Below are 17,269 nucleotides of genomic sequence, written 5' to 3' on the forward strand. Positions count from 1 at the left end.
AGCCAGTCTTGAGAATGGGGGCAAGAAGAGCGAATGTCATATGGTCCTGTGGAACACTTGTGTGACCGGGGGAGATTTATCAGGGAGAAGTCGTGGTTGACTGGGAAGGGAACCTGATTGCTGGTTTCAGGGATTGATGAAGAGAGAGAGAGAGAGAAGGGGTGGGGAGGGGAGGGGAGGGGAGGGGAAGGGAGGGGAGAGGAGGGGAGGGGAGAGGAGGGGAGAGGAGGGGAGAGGAGAGGAGAGGAGAGGAGAGGAGAGGAGAGGAGAGGAGAGGAGAGGAGAGGAGAGGAGAGGAGAGGAGAGGAGAGGAGAGGAGAGGAGAGGAGAGGAGAGGAGAGGAGAGGAGAGGAGAGGAGAGGAAAGGAGGGGAGAGGAGGGGAGAAGAGAGGAGAGATCTAGTTTGATGGAGCCCGGCAGTTATACATTCTTGGGCTCTATGCCGATGTCTCTGTTCCCTGGCAGGGTCAGGGAAGGGCTGGTATTGTGGAACAGGGGAGATGTTACTGAGGCAATCAGAATGGGGACCAACAAACAAATTGGTGCTTTCCTCCAGTGCTCCCTCTCCAAGCACGTTCCCTTCCCTCCTCACTCACCCCGGTTCCTTTTTCTTCCTGCAGCTTTTCAACCTGTCTGAGCGGAGACACGACATCACGAAGCTCCACTCCAAGGTAAGCCGGCAGTCCCGTGGTGCTAGGAGGTGAGCATTCCAGCTCCCCTCATCTCTGCTCATTTCTTTTTCTTTCTTTCTTTCTTTCTTTCTTTCTTTCTTTCTTTCTTTCTTTCTTTCTTTCTTTCTTTCTTTCTTTCTTTCTTTCTTTCTTTCTTTCTTTCTTTAGTGAGGCAACTGGGGTTAAGTGACTTGCCCAGGGTCACATAGCTAGTAAGTGTTAAGTGTCTGAGGCCAGATTTGAACTCAGGTACTCCTGACTCCAGGGCCAGTACTCTATCCACTGTGCCACCTAGCTGCCCCTGCTCATTTCTTCAGAGAGAGTAAGCAGAGGAGACCATCTGGAAGTCTTTCCGCCCATTTTGTTCTTGTCTCCTTTGGGGGTGAAGGGGGTTGGAGTACCAAGGTGAGAAGGGCAGGATGGTAGAGAATTCACATCAGGAAGAAGGGAACAGAACCTAGGGGGAAGGGCACCTTCTGCCCCTGTGTTCCAGATATGAACTGAGGCACTAATCTGCCCCAGGATGGGGCACCACAGATAACTGGGAAGAAGAGATGACGAGACTTGGGCATCCAAGATCTCATGGCCACAAATAAGTCACTGTCACCCCTATTTCCCCCTCCACCTTAGTGCAGGACTGAAGGGATGCAGATGTTCCTTCTCCCAGTTATTTTAGGGCTTCATTGTGGGGTGCCAGAGCTTATGTTCAAAGACCAAAAGAGAAGCCTTGTGCTGTGGAGGGTAGGATTTTAGTTGGACTTAGGAAGTTGTTAGATAGCTGTGCCCTGGACCAGGCATGGACTTGAGCTCCCTGTTGCTTTGAATGACCATGGCCGTTATCAGTAGCCTCTCCAAGGTTCTGGCTAGTTTCAGAACTTCTGGAATCTCTGACTCTTCAGCCTCGGGAAATGATCTATGATCCTGACTCACCTGTGCTGGCTTCAGGAGATGGGCACAGGCGGTTCCTTGCCTTTTCCAGGGAGCTGCTAATGCTGTGATTTAGCACCAGCTCCTAGAACCTTGGTGAGCCTTAGGAGGCACTCAGCAGAGAGGCCAGTCCTCCCACATCCCATTCAGGGCTGTTCAGACATCTCCTAGGTGCATCTCAGGGTGGGCTGACAGGCCAGCCTCTCCAGGCACTGAGTGTATATGGGGGAGGATCCCGCTTGGGAATGCTGAGGTGAGAAGGGAAAAGGCTGGCCTGTCATCTTTGAAACTGCTGTAAACTTTTAGGGATTCCCTCCTTTCCTGCTTATTTTCCTTCTTTCCTTCCCTCCTTCTCTACCTCCTTCTTTTCTTTCCTTCCTCTTTTCCCTTCTTCATCCCCCTTTCCCTCTTCTTCCTCCTTCCAAGTCTCCTCCCTTTTATTCCTTCTCCCTTCTTTCCTTCTCTCCCTCCTCCTGTTTTTACTTCCTTCTTTTCCTCTTCTTCCTCCTTCCCTCTCCTCCCTTCCTTCCTTCCTTCCTTCCTTCCTTCCTTCTTTCCTTCCTTCCTTCCCTCCCTCCTTCTCTACCTCTTTCTTTTCTTTCCTTCCTCCTTTCCCTCTTCATCCTCCTTTCCCTATTCTTTCTCCTTCCCTCTCCTCCCTTTCATTCCTTCTCCCTTCCTTCCTTCTCTCCCACCTCCTTTTTTACTTCCTTCCCTTTTCCCTTCCTCCCTCCCTTCCTCCCTTCCTCCCTTCCTCCCTCCCTCCTTCATACTATACCAGAAATACTACACTACTTCATACTATAATAGAAAGCCTGGGCACACAGATATAGTAGAATTGCCCACGTTAGTGCATTGCTGATGGCAGCTGCTTGATGATTCTGATGAAGCATACAGGACGAGCTGCTCCCATGCCTCTTGGCTTTCCCTCTGGGCCCCCTTGCCTAATTTTCTTCTCTCCTGTGTCACAGGTGCTGGACTTTGGTTGGCCTGATTTGCACACTCCCGCCCTGGAGAAGATATGTAGCGTTTGCAAGGCCATGGACACGTGGCTCAACGCCAACCCACACAACGTTGTGGTCCTGCACAACAAGGTCAGAGCCCCGGGCGTGTGCACATGCCCTTGTGCCTATGTGTGCCCATATCGGGGTGCTTCTGTGTCTGCTTGTCTGTGTGCTTCTGGATCTCAGTGTATGCCTTGTGCTGGTGCCATAGGGGCTCGTATGCTGGGTACTCGGGTCTGTCTGTGGCTGGGTGTCCCCGTGTCTGTGTGTGTCTGTGCTTCTGTCTGCCTGTCTCTCTGTGTGTTTCTGTGTTTCTGTGTCTGCGTTTCCCTCTCTGGGGGTGTGTATGCGTGTGCCCTGTGCCCTGCCCACAACTCATGACTTCAGGGCTGCTTTTCCCGGTAGGAAGAGAACGCCAGGCTGGCACCTAATGTGTCTGAGTGGGCGGCTCAGGAATAACAATTGATCACTTGCCCGTTATTTGTTTAAGGTCTGAAGAGCTCCTCACCCCCTTCCTGTTCCAGTTCCTTCTCTCTTTTCTGCCCATCTAAACCCCTCACCAGAAAGGCCCCTGCATTCTTTTTTTCAAGGGTCCTGAGCTTATCAAGCTGTACTGGCAAAGCTAATGTGGAAATCCCTGACTAGGTTAAACTGAGGTGTGTCTGGCCTTGAGAATGAATGTCTTTTGTCATTTGGACTCTTTCAGGGAAACCGAGGCAGGACTGGAGTTGTCATTGCTGCTTACATGCACTACAGCAATATTTCTGCCAGGTAAGAGGGACCCCAGGCTATTGAAAGCCTGGGCTGAGAGAGCAGGAGACAAAGGTGACTTCTTCCTCTGGTACCTTCCAGACAATGACTACGTAGAATAGCGAGGAGCAGGGAAAGGCTGATTTGGACGTGGGGGCTCTGAGCGTCATTTAGTTTTGGATTGGGAGGGTCTTTTAGGGGCCTTCAAGCTCTGGGGAGCACAGATGGGGAGAGGGAGTCCTTGTAGAAGCAGCAGTGAGATTGGAGGTAATGGTGAGGTGAAGTTGCTATGGAAGGGCCTAGGGAACGTGGTCCTAATTCCTGGTCATCACAAGTCTGGAGTTCATGGGCAGCCTTCCTTCTTGAAGGTGGGCTGGCAAGAGAAAGTCTTATGGTGATGGTAGAGAAAAAATATATATAAAGACAGAATTGAAGGTCATTGGACCCTCCAGAGATAGGTCATTCTACCGGTTCCTTCTTTTTCTTCTTTGATAAATGACAAATAAGATGCCAGTGGATAAGTTGTGGCTTTTTTTTTTTTTTTTGACACTTCCGTTCTTACGGGGAAGCAGGGGGATGAACACAATGACCCCTGGCTAGCCTGCCTGCCCTGGGATTCTGATTTTATTATTCCCAATAGACTTGACCAAATACTGGTTTCCGAATGCAGCTTTGTATCTCCCCTTCCTCCCCGCCATCCCCCCAGACACTATCAGGGTCACCCAGCAAGGCTGGAGAATCTTTTCCCCTAAAGATCTCTTTGCATAGGGGTCTCTATCTTTGGCCTGAGGTCGGGGCGATTCTTACCTGGAACCAGGACAAGATGCACTCTATGAGACCCTGCTAGCCTGAGATAATCACTATGGGATAGTGGGATGAGCTACACTGGGAGATGACCTGTGCAACGTTGGAAAAGTTCCCTGTCTTCTCTGAGCCCATTTTCTCATCTGTAAAACGAATAGATTAGACCCTTGAATGATCCCCAAGGCCTCTCTAGCCTTGGTGTTCTAGGGTTTGGGGTCTACAATGGTGTCCTCTTGTCTTCTCCCCACAGTGCTGACCAGGCCCTGGATCGATTTGCAATGAAGAGATTCTATGAGGATAAAGTGGTTCCTGTAGGGCAGCCGTCCCAGAAGAGGTGGGTTGTGAGCTCACATGGGTTTGAATGTATACACAGGAACTCCACTACCTACTGATGCGGGGCAGAATGAACTGCCACACGTGTTTGTTTGTATGTATGTGCCAAACCTCTGTGCTTGGGCTTCAGCCTGTGGGTTCTAAAGGGATGGGAGCTCATGTGATAATACCTTCCCCACTCCAGTAGCTCCATGGATGGTCTCATCCCTGTGGGTGCTTCCTCTGATGGCAACCCATCCATGTTATCCTGTCCTAATCATTCCTATCCATGACTGCCTCTGTCTCCCCCACAGGGAGTCTGCCCAGTGTTCTGGGGGAGTAGGGCATTCCTCTAGATCTAGGGTCAGCAAACTATGACCCACGGATCTAGATCACAGGACCATTGATTTAGAAACATAAAGGACTTTGGAGGCCCCTTAGTTTTTTTGTTTTGTTTTGTTTTGTTTTACAAATGAATAAGTAGTTGAACAAAGATTCAAAACTGGGTCCTCTGACTCACTGTTCCATATAGTCTCCTATCTCTTGACAGATATTATGAGCATCTGGGGGGCACAGGGCCGAGAGTCAGGAAGACCTGAGTTCAAATCTTGTCTTAGGCACTTACTAGCTGTGGGACCCTGAGCAAGTCATTTAACCTCTGTCTACTTCAGTTTTCTTGTCTATATAATGAAGATAATAATAGCCTCTACCTCCCAGGGTCATTGTGAGGGTCAAAAGAGATGTTATTTGTAAAATGCTTTGCAAATCTTGGACCACTATCTAAATGCTAGCTATTAGCTTGTTATTATCAATGGAGTGCATGGTTTGTCCATCTGTTATCTCCGTGGCCTCAAACTCAATAGAAATTGATTCCCACTGGCCTTATATTGACTCAGAAGACCACAAATTAACATTATAAATATTGTATTTTTATTTATTTTGTTTAATGTTTCTCAATTATATTTTAATCTGCTTCTCTTGAATTTAATCATGAGAATGATTGAATGAATTTTAATCATGTTTCGATCATGAGTTTGACGACTGGCTCGGGGCCCAATGACGGGCAAGGCTGACACCTCTGTGTGATGGACACAGTTCTAACTAGGATGGAGTGGTCAGAACTTTGACCCAGGGTTCTAAAATTCAGAAGGCACTGACAACCACCTAGAACAACTGAGGTTCGCACCTAATTAACAAAAATAATTGAAGTAGGAGTGTCTGGGAGCCTCCTTCCCCCTCTTCCCCTCTGGCCACACCCCTGGTGAATCCTGCCTGATTTTGTATACTTTCCCCCGGAAGCAGCTTTATGGTACCCTAAAGTGTTCATCCTCCCCTTGCCCTATGTCCACATTCCAGGCAAACTCCTCTTCCCGATGGCACTTTATCTTAGACCATTTGTCCTGGACACAAAAATGATTAGATGTTTTTGGTGCTCAGTTCTTTATTAATAATATGCTACCCCCTATTTATAGCCCTCTTTCTACTTTGGGTGACCTCCTATTTTAATTCTTTTTGGAGACCGTGTACTAATAAAAACAATGATACTTAAAACTTGTTTAGTATTTTATAATTAAAAAAAACTTTTTTGGATATCTTTTGGATATCTCTTTAAAAACTATCTCTTTTGTTTTCAAATATTCCCCTTCCTACTCCCACTACCCAGAGAATCATATCTTGTAACAAAGAGTATATAGAACAAGAGGGAAAAAAGTGGAACATTGAAATTAACCACCTCTTTTAAGGACTTATTTTCTCACTCTCTCTCTCTAGCATAGATCTGAGCTAGGGTTTTTCCATTCTTTCAGAGACATGTGCTCTCTCTCTCTTTACTACCTTCTAATATACTTTAATAAATGCTTAAAAGCCTAAACTGTTGCTGAATTTATAAGTAAACCCTAGCTAGTTTCACACACACACACACACACACACACACACACACACACACACACACACACACTGGGGGGCAGGTAAGGACACCCACATTAGATTTTAAACATCACAATATTCAGCTAGTCAGTGAGCATTTATTCTGTAAGTCCCTACTATGTGCTAGCCACGGTGCTAATCACTAAGGTACAAGGAAAGGCAAAAAACAGCCCTTAATATCTAGGAGCTGTCTAATAGAGGAGGCAGCGTGCCAAACAACTATGTGCAAACAAGCTATATACAAGATAAATTGGAGATAATCAACAGAGGGAAGATACTAGTATCAGAGCAGGAGAAAAACAATTTATAATTTTTTATTTTATTTAAATTTTTTTTTTTTAGTGAGGCAATTGGGGTTAAATGACTTGCCCAGGGTCACACAGCTAGTAAGTGTTATGTGTCTGAGGTCGGATTTGAACTCAGGTACTCCTGATTCCAGGGCTGGTGCTCTATCCATTGCACCACCTAGCTGCCCCTAACAATTTATAATTTAAAAAGCATCACAGCACTGTGTGGGAGACAGGAGGCCTACAGAAGGCACATGAGTTGTCCAAGCTTATACAACTAATAAGATGCGTAAGAACCAGGATTCAAATCCAGGACACATAGTTCAGGATAGTCTCCTAGGACATACTCCATCATTGGTCACACAGGAGCATGTGCTCAGGAACATGGAGAGAAGGCCCATCAGTATATGTATGGACAGACTTCAGTGGTGTGAGTGAGCAATACTCTGTAGACCTCAGTCCTGCTAGAAAGGTCTAGCTTAGGGGGAAAAACCAGTCTTTGAGATAAGAGTCACAGTTTTTGTGTCTGAGTACACCTATAGGAAGAAATGCAGTTAACCTTGGTCCACCCTTTAGAATTGATAGGGATGCATGGGATGGGGATATCCTGTCCTTCAGGTGTGAAGGGGATGAACTGAGGATGAGCCCAGGGAAAGAAGGCAGAGAGCATGGCTTAGCCCACGTTGTAGAGGATGACAGAGACCTGGGAGCCATCCAGATACAGTCTTCTTCTAGTTCTTTTTCTTTGTTTGTTTGTTTTTGTGGGGCAATGTTGATTAAGTGACTTGCCCAGGATCACACAGCTAGTAAGTGTCAAGTATCTGAGGCTGGATTTGAACTCAGGTCCTCAGGGCCGGTGCTTTATCCACTGCGCCACCTAGCTTCCCCCTACAGTCTTCTTCTAGGTACAGAGCTTACTGGCTAATGATGCTCCGATCCACTAAGAGGCTCTGAATGCTAGAGATAAGACCAGCTTGCCTTTTGGGAGAGTAGTATCATTGGAACATGGCAACAGTGTGGCTAAAAGCTAAAGACAGAGCCGAATGGGATGGGATAGAATGGGCAAAAGTGTATTTTTATAACGTTTTAAGGATTTCACTTCCATTATTTCATTTAATAACAAACCTATCAGATAGGTACTATAAGGCATTGGACTTGGAGTCCATATTTTACAGATGAGGAAACTGAGATGAAATGATTGCTTATATCGATACAATTAGTAAGTGGTGGAAGTAGAATTTAAACCCAGGAGATCTTCCACTTAATTCCAGAACTCTGTTCACTATGCCATATTGTGATCTAAAGAACAATACTTGTGTCCTGCCTCTGATATGTTTGTGGGTTCCACTGGACTCATTATAGATCTGAATTCTCCATCAAGTTCGTTGGCATGATCTCAAAATGCTGCTGAACTTTATTTTTTGAGTTATACTGGATTAAAAAAAATCAACCAGCATTTATTTTCTCTCCCTTTTACCTCCTCTCCCCCTACTGAGACCCACAACCCCTTAAAAAACTTCTTCACAAATATGCATAGTCATGCAAAACATATTCCCACAGTGGCAATGTCCAAAAATGGATGTCTCATTCTGCATCTCGACTCTTTTTCCTCTTTTTTTCCAGGAGGTGGGTAGCAGGCTTCATCACTGGTTCTCTGGAATTATGATTGGTCCTTGCAATGATCAGAATTCCTAAGTCTTTCAGAATGCATTTTAACTATCTTCTTGTTATTGTAGAAATTCTTTTCCTGCTTCTTCTCATTTCACTCTAAAGCTGCTGAACGTTAAGTGGCAAGGCAGAACTGGTCAAAAAAAAATCCTTGAGCTTAACTTGTTAAGTCACAGCCTTCCTATCTAGGAAAAAAAGACAATGTATTTTAATGGAAAGAACATTGGATTTGGAGTCCAGTAGTTCCAAATTTGAATCCCACCTCTGATATGAACTATCTTGGTTAACTCACTTCATTTCTCCGAGTCTCAATGTTGTCACCTATAAAATGGGAATAATAATACCTGTGTTGCACCTACCTAAAAAGGTTATTAATACAGAAGTGGTGTATGCAAAGCTCTTTTAAAACCTTAAAGCAGGGGAAGCTAGGTGGCACAGTGGATAGAGCACTGGCCTTGGATTCAGGAGGACCTGAGTTCAAATCCTGCCTCAGACACTTAACACTTACTAGCTGTGTGACCCTGGGCAAGTCACTTAACCCCAATTGCCCTGCAAAACAAAAACAAAAACAAAACAAAACCTTAAAGCACCATGTAAATGATAGTAAATTATATTGTTAACTAATCTCTACTGGGCTGGTTAGGTAGTAAGAACAGGTGGTGGTGAGATACCCAAGCTTATTCAGAATGGTGGGGAAGTGAGCTGGTAGGCAGGGCTGATGAAGCAGTTTCAGGACCAGCTCTTCCCAACATGGACATATGGGGATAGCCAGGAAGGAATAATGGCAGTAGTAGACAAGACCAGCATTCCTTTTGTCTGAGTGGGAATGGGGGTTGGGAATAGGGAAGCTCTTATATATATATTTATTTATTTATTTGAGCAAAGGCTCTGGCTAAAAGCCACCAAGATAACAGCTGCAGATCAAAGAACAGTCTTCACATTACTCAGTGTGGAGGGTGCTGGGGACGTGCCCTAGTCATTTCTTTTACAACCTTATGAGTCTAGATGCACTCCTCACTGTCACTGACATTCCTCTTGAGTTATAGGAACAGAGCAATAAGTAGAACGTTGGGTTATGATATGGTTTGGAGGTGTCATTCGTAAAAATCAGACTCCACTGGAGCATCACAACCACACATCGAGAGGATATCATCTACTTGGTGATGAAGTATGAGGAGCATTCTAAGGCTGGCTGGCACTCAGAAGATGTGCTCTGAACTAATTGCTAGCTGTGTGACCCTAAGCAAGTCTTTACATTTTTTTTTTAGTCAGCTAGGTGGCACAGTGGATAGAGTGCTGGGCCTGGAATTGAGACCTGAGTTCAGATTTGACCTCAGATACTTAATAGCTATGTGACTCTGAGTAAGTCACTTAACCACTTGCCTCAGTTTCCTCATTTGTAAAATGAGGATAAATATAGCACCATTTCCTCACCTAGTTGTGAGGATCAAATGAGATAATGTTTATAAAGTGTTTTGTTAACCTTAAAGCACTATCTAGTTACTATTTGTTATTCTCTGAGCCTTAATTTTCTTTTCTTTTTTTTTTCGCGGGGCAATGGGGGTTAAGTGACTTGCCCAGGCTAGTAAGTGTCAAGTGTCTGAGGCCGAATTTGAACTCAGGTACTCCTGAATCCAGGGCCGGTGCTCTATCCACTGCGCCACCTAGCCGCCCCCCTGAGCCTTAATTTTCTTATCTGTAAAGTGGGGAAAACAATCCTTGCATTATTTCTGGCACAGGGTTATTGTGAAGACTTGAAACAATATCTGTCAAGTGCTTTATAACTGGGAAACGCTGTATAAATATATAAGCTTTGGTTATTTGTGTGCTGTGTCTTATTCACACATGCCTTTGTGTATGTCTGTGTCTGTTTACTTATGGCTAAAGGTAAAAATGTACCTTTGTCTACTTGTATATTTTGCTTTCCTGCCTTCTTTCTAACTCTTCGAGGTCTCTCGTTCTGTAGTTCTACTATGGATAAGGAGAGAAGTATTGCCCAAGGGGGGCCTTTGCCCACAGCTTCCCCATCTGTCTCCCCAGGGCTCATTGTCCCCTTGTACACACACATGCATCCTGTTGGCATGATCTGGGGTTCTGATAGGGATCCGGCCACTCTGGGTTTCCTGTCAGCTGGGTGGGCGAAAGGCAGAGAAAGGAGACTGAATAGGGCAGGCTGGTGCCCATCAGATTATCCTGGCTCAGTAGCCAAAGGCAACCACACCCAGTTAATGGGCCAGGTGGTCCTTCTCTGTGTGTCTAAGCCCCTGAACCAGTCCAGTCAAATAGCCGTGACCACAGGAAGAGCAATGCTCTAGGTCACAAGTTCTGATAAGGTTCATTTGGTGAACTTCCCATTCATTCATTCAATAAACCTTTATTAATTACCCGGTTAGGGCAAAACACCGCAGCCACATCACCACACAAGGAAGAGTCCTGATTATGTTCACTTGAAGGGTCTCTGACTAGTAGAAAAAAATTAGAAGAGCTTGACCAGTAATGGGTAGAGCATTGCAGAGATATAGGCCTAGGATAATATACTGGGATGACTTCTCTCTTTGTCTTCTCCTCACATCCCTCTCAACTTTGTGTGGACTTGCTTGTGTGTCCTCACGTAAAGTCATTGGCCCTCTCCTAGCCTCAATTTCCCTCCTCTGCCTAGGCAGACTGGAGGTGATGCTGATTTTCCCAATTATTCAAAGCGATGTTGAAGAAAATTTTAAATGACATGGAAGGAACTAGGAATATTTTCTTTGGAGAAGAGAAGGCTTGGTGGGGAAGTTTATGCACTATTGGTCCTCTAGTAGAGAAATTCTATGAAGAACTGGATGAAACCCTTCAGATCAAATCAACATACGTTCTAATACTTAGTGCCTTCAATGCAAGGGTGGGAAAAGTCACTGTGAGGATGAGGTGAAATATATGGGAAAATGTGGTTCTAGAGAAAGAAATGACAGAAGCAAAGACTTGTAGTTTGGTGAGAAACCTCACACTTCTTTCTCATTAATACTTTTTCCAAAAGAAAAAAAAAGAATCGGAAGATGCTGGGCATGGTACGCATCAAATAACATCATGAGGAATGAACTCAATTCTATTTTCATGGTCAGGAAGACATATTATTGATGTGGGAATTATCTCAGAGCTGGCTGTCCACAGTCAGACCAGCAGGTCTTCAGAGCTAAGATTAGAATTTATAATAAACAAGAAGAAAGAATAATAATGAGGAAAAATATGGTGTATAATTTAGAAAATGTAACCCTCAATTGCTTAAACAAACTATTAAAAATAAAAAATGGGAAAGGACATCAGATATAACAATGACACTGAAAATAACATTGACACTGATAACTTTATCCAGAAGTTAAACTAATTGCTACAACAAAGAGACTAAAGAGAGCCCAGCAAGTACCTTAGTTAGCAAACATTTAACTTCCTGGCCAAATGGAGAGAGATGTCGGCCAAAGGCAACATTGGGCTAAAATATAAACTTGTCTGTAGAAATCTTATGAAGAAGGATGATGTATACTTATGAATGGTATCATTTTATAAAGCAGAGAGACACAGCAGAGGGTAAGACTAGTTTGAAGAAAACTTGGCAAGATGTTCAACTAAGCAAAGTTATCCCAAGGGGATTCAAAGATGAAATTAGAAGGAAGACTACAAACAGAAGAAAAATAAAAAAGACTTAAGAAAGCTATTTCAACAAACTGTTTATTCCATCAAGGACAGTGGAACCACCATACTTGGAGCCTAACATTGAATTCTTTGAAGTGCAGAGTACAGAGGAGGCAGAAATCAACCTAAAGCAACAAATATGGGGAAAAAAAACATCTGGATTGGATTAAGTACATAAAGAGGAGTTCTATTCTGGAAGTGATATAATTGTGACAAACAAATATCCAAGGTATCTTAAGGAGGAGAAAATATCAAAGATGTGAAAAGAAATCTCAGCCTTGTTAATAAATTAAACTACTCACCTACATGCCTACCCTTCTATTTATACCAAATCTTTATGAGGAGCAACTATACATGAATCACAGGCATCTTTTATGAAGGTAATGGTAGGCAAGAGGCAAACTTTCGCAAAAGCTGTCCAAAAATAGATCCCCATCCTTACTATCTCCCAATTAATTGAAAGATATAAATAATATATGCTCTCACTGTGCTTAATGTTTTTTTTTTTTTTTTTTTAGTGAGGCAATTGGGGTTAAGTGATTTGCCCAGGGTCACACAGTTAGTAAGTGTCAAGTGTCTGAGGCCGGATTTGAACTCAGGTCCTCCTGACTCCAGGGCCGGTGCTCTATCTACTGCGCCACCTAGCTGCCCCGCTTAATGTTTTTTGATCATGAAAAAAAAAAAAAGATTGAACTCAGGACAAAATGGTGCCTTACAGTCTCTTTTACATCAAGATATTCCTCATCCATACATCAAAATCATTTCAGATTCCTCGGAAAATGTTATAGCAGAAATAACTATGTCTAATAAACTCTGATAAACATTAGATGAGACATAAAACAGGAGGATTTATATTTACCAAAAATATGTATCACTGTGATGGAAGAGATTTAGTACAGAGCAGGTTGAGCAGGAATTCCATGTGAATTGTGTGGTCCTCTAAATGCTCCTATTTGAAGATGACATTGTATTATACATCAAGCCTCAAGAGATTGCAGAGCCTTCTGGAAAAGATCAGTCAGTAATCAGTTAAAGGAACTTGGCCTGTATATCCACATAGGAATGACCAAGTGGATGAAGAATGTCTGTTGCTCATATTTCAATATGCATCTGAATGGACAACCCATGGGGCTTGACAATAGTATTTATGTTAAAGAAAGACGAAACAGATAGAAATGAGCTAGGCCCATAGTTGAAAAGGAGAGGAGTCTGAATTGCTTTTGGAAAATTATAAAACACTTTTACTAACTCTAAACACCAGCCTTTTCAATGCAAACATTTTACTGATATTTCTATATGTCAGCAAGACTTAGATTACCAATGCCTCCAAAGAACTAAAACTGATAATAGGGAAAATGGAAAAGTTAAGGCTGAGTAGGAGCAGGTTATAACATTATTCAATGAGGAATTCCAAAGAAGAACAGGAGTAAAGGATGTCATAAAAGAAATGTATAGGAAGAATGGATAGAATTTACAGGAAGAAAAGCTGTATTTGATATATGTTGATATTGAGGGATGAGGTATAATGGACTTTTCTCTAATCCCTTATTTCAATTATGTGTGAGTCTTTAGATTTCAAGTATGTTTCCCATAAACAACATATTGTTCAGTTTTGATTTCTAATCTGTTCTGCCAACCTCTTCTATTTTATGGGTCAATTTAACCCATTCACATTCATAGTTGTTCGTTAATTGTTTATTTCCTTCCATTCTATTCTCATATACTTTTCCTTCTCTATATTTCTTTCTCTTTATTTTGAGTTATTACTCTTTCTTCTTTTCCCCTTTTAATCTCATATTTACTATCCCCTTTCTAAGCTTAAGGTTTGATTTGCTCATGACTTATTCCTCCCTGAATATACCTTTTTATATTCCTATTATTATTATTATTATTATTTTACTTTATAAGAGACTGTGTTGAAGTTTCAGGAGAACCAGAATGAGAATCACCCAGGATGGGCAGGCGTGGATAGGCTAGGATTTGAATTGTTGGAGGGAACTCCCCTCCAACAAGGGGATAGGGTTCTATAGAGGGAATCCATGAGATTATAGATCCATTTAAGTGTTTGAATATTTATAAGGAATAATTTGCTAAGAATCAAAGTTTTGCAAGAGTAAAACTGAGGATCCTGTGAGATAATGGCCTCTAGAGAGAGAAAGAAGAAAGGGAAGCACAGGCCGTATGACTATTTGTGAGGGTTGTTACCATGACCTCCAAAATTCTTCCCAAGTCTGGTAAAATGATGTCCTGAGACCCTGTTATTCCTTTCCCTTCATTGCTAAATATTTACTTTCCCTTCCTCATCACCCACTCCCTCTTCATCCACTTGCAATCCGGCTTTCTTCCCGAGGACTCTGTTGCTCTCTGAGAAATTACTGGTGCCATACCGATGACTGAATTCTGCCCTTATTCCCTTCAACTTTCCTGTAGACTTGACCTCTTTTGCTTGTACTTTCCTTTTATTTTTTTCTATTCTTCCTTGGCTTCTATGCGACTGTTCCCTCTTGGTTCTCCTCCTACCTCACTGACTAATCCACCTCTTTTTCATTCATTTTCCTTCTCTCTTTCCAGTTCCCCAGTTCCTCTACCCTCTTCTTCCTCTCTTTTATTCTCATAGGATCATAGCTTCAAAGCTGGAAGGGGCTTCAGAGGCCATCTGGTCCAACCCTCTCTATTTAAAGATGAGGAAACTGAGGTCCACTGAACTAAAGTGACACTCAAGGTCATATAGACACTGAGTGGCAGAGGCAGGATTTGAACCTAGTTTCTCTGGCTCCAGAGTCAGTGCTTTTTCAAATATACTGTGCTGGTTTTAGTGATCATCTCTATAAAAACAACTAAAAATTTAAAATATGAAATCATAACCTTTTTCTAGAATACATTCAAGATCCTCCATGATGTGTCCCCAGCTTACTTTTCTAGCCTTATTTTGCACTACTGTCCCTTTTTTTTTTTTTTTGGCGGGGCCAATGACAGTTAAGTGACTTGCCCAGGGTCACACAGCTAGTAAGTGTCAAGTGTCTGAAGTTGGATTTGAACTCAGGTCCTCCTGAATCCAGGGCCGGTGCTTTATCCACTGCGCCACCTAGCTGCCCCCTGCACTGCTGTCTTCTGCTCATTCTCATGTTCCAGCTCAGCAGGACTATCACAGTTCCTTCATCTCATCCTGCCCTTTCCTGTTTCCCTGCCTTTTACATCCTCCATGTTTGAAAGGGTATCTCTCCACCCTCTCTAGGATCATAGGCTCTAGAGTTAGAGTTATGGATCAGTTGTTTTTCAGTTGTGCCCAGCTCTCCATTTGCTGTTTTCTTGGCAAAGATACTGGAATGGATTGCCATTTCCTTCTTCAGCTCATTTTACAATTGAGGCAACCTGGGTGAAATGACTTGCCCAGGGTCATACAGCTAGTAAGTATCTGAGGCCTGATTTGAACTCAGGAAGATGAGTCTTCCTGATTTCCAGCCCAGTGATACATCCACTATGCCATCTAACTGCCCCTAACTCTAATTTCTAGAATTGGAAGGGACCTTCAGAATCTTTTAGTTTAGTACCTTCATTTTATGGATGGGTAAAGTAAGGCACAGGCTTGATGTTAGCCCCAGTTCTAAATGATTCCTCCCTACCTTCCTGAAAGTCTTTTACTATTCATTTTGTTTGACCTATCCCATAAACTTAAATCAGTTTCCAATGTGCGTGATAGCATGAAAGGTTTTTTTTTTCTTTTCTAGTGTTTTTTTTAATAATACACATTTTTATTTATAGTTTTGGGTTCCGATTTTTATCCCTCTTTCTCTCCCTCCACGTGAAAGTTTTTGAGGGAGAAAACTGGGTCATTGTTTATCCTTGTTCCCCAGGACCCAGAATGATGGCTATCATATAAAAGGCTTTCTGTAAACTTGTTGATTTAGACCGAATGGTTAATGGTGACTTAGGAAAAGTATTTCAGGATGGACCACCAGGGGGCGCTGGAGGCCTCTTTCTGAGTATAATGTTTGAAGATGGGTTAATGACAGCTTTGGACTGGCCTGGTGACCCTATCGTCTTCTTCATCCTATGCTATCTCTAGACTGTGGAATTCTTCTTCTTTGAGGCCAGAGAGTCAAAGGTCTCTCAGTTCTTAAAGATCTCTAGGGAAAGAGAAGCCACATCCTCCCTTGCTAACCCCTGCTGTAACCTTGAAAGTCAGAAAGTTCTGTTCAGTGACTCATCCCAAGCCCCATTTTTTTAGGTTGCCTCCCATCCCCTCTTGTTCTATTTTCAAAGAGTGAGTGAGTGTGTGTGTGTGTGTGTGTGTGTGTGTGTGAGAGAGAGAGAGAGTGTGAGAGTGTGAGTGTGTGTGTGTGTGTGTGTGAGAGAGAGAGTGTGAGAGTGTGAGTGTGTGTGTGTGTGTGTGTGTGTGTGTGAGAGAGAGTGTGAGAGTGTGAGTGTGTGTGTGTGTGTGTGTGTTAGGAATGGAGTGTTATCAGCTGTCAGATATTGAAAACTTTCCATTAATTACTTCCCCCCTCCATCTTTTGCTCTTCAGGTAGAATCATCCTCTTCACTAGAGCCGTAACTAGACTTGGGTAACTGGGGCTTTGACTCAAACCACTCCTATCCTAGGGGGTAGGATGGGGAATGAGGGCTGTACTTCTTCCCAAGGGTGACCACTCTCTCCATACCTAACCTCTTTATCTTCTGGGGGCTTACACTACCATAAAGTTTGATTGCCTCTGTAATATTTCGTGGTGTCCCTTTGCTGCCATATTCCTTTCCATAAAGTTTTCCTGCCTCTAGTCCCAGAGAAGGCAAAGTCTGGACTCTCTGGGTGATGTCGTACTGTCCTTTGTGCTGCCTCTCCCCTGCCCCTCAGATAGGAGAATACTTAGCTACGGCTTTCTCAGTTCCCTTAGCATTTCTTCCAGTCACTAATCCCATAACCCATAACCATAGCAAAATCCCTCTTCCTACCATGTCTGAGGAGTGAGGGGCATAGGTTGAGCCATCCTCTGAGTAATTCCTCTCAGGAAGGACCATGCTTGAAGGGCTGATGTCTTCCCCTTGCAGGTACGTCCATTACTTCAGTGGACTGCTCTCTGGCTCCATCAAAATGAACAACAAGCCTTTGTTCCTACACCACGTCATTATGCACGGCATTCCCAACTTTGAATCCAAAGGAGGTCAGTGGCTGATAGCTCAGGTTTCAGTCTCCCCACCTTTCCTCTTGCCTCAGTTTCCCCCCTCTTTTCCTCCTTTCCTTCCTTTTTCT

General features: G+C 43.4%; 1 protein-coding gene across 1 annotated transcript in view; it reads left to right on the forward strand.

Moving 5' to 3' along the window:
• Window positions 1-17,269, forward strand: part of TNS1 (tensin 1) — a 284,132-nt gene that overhangs the window by 153,538 nt on the left and 113,325 nt on the right. The window contains exons 9-13 of the mRNA XM_043991711.1: window positions 621-671; window positions 2,570-2,692; window positions 3,309-3,373; window positions 4,407-4,490; window positions 17,068-17,180. Of these exons, the coding sequence (XP_043847646.1) occupies window positions 621-671; window positions 2,570-2,692; window positions 3,309-3,373; window positions 4,407-4,490; window positions 17,068-17,180 (436 nt within the window). The remainder of the gene's footprint in view (window positions 1-620; window positions 672-2,569; window positions 2,693-3,308; window positions 3,374-4,406; window positions 4,491-17,067; window positions 17,181-17,269) is intronic.

The sequence above is a fragment of the Dromiciops gliroides genome, chromosome 3 (assembly GCF_019393635.1).
Source record: "Dromiciops gliroides isolate mDroGli1 chromosome 3, mDroGli1.pri, whole genome shotgun sequence".
Lineage (NCBI taxonomy): Eukaryota > Metazoa > Chordata > Mammalia > Microbiotheria > Microbiotheriidae > Dromiciops > Dromiciops gliroides.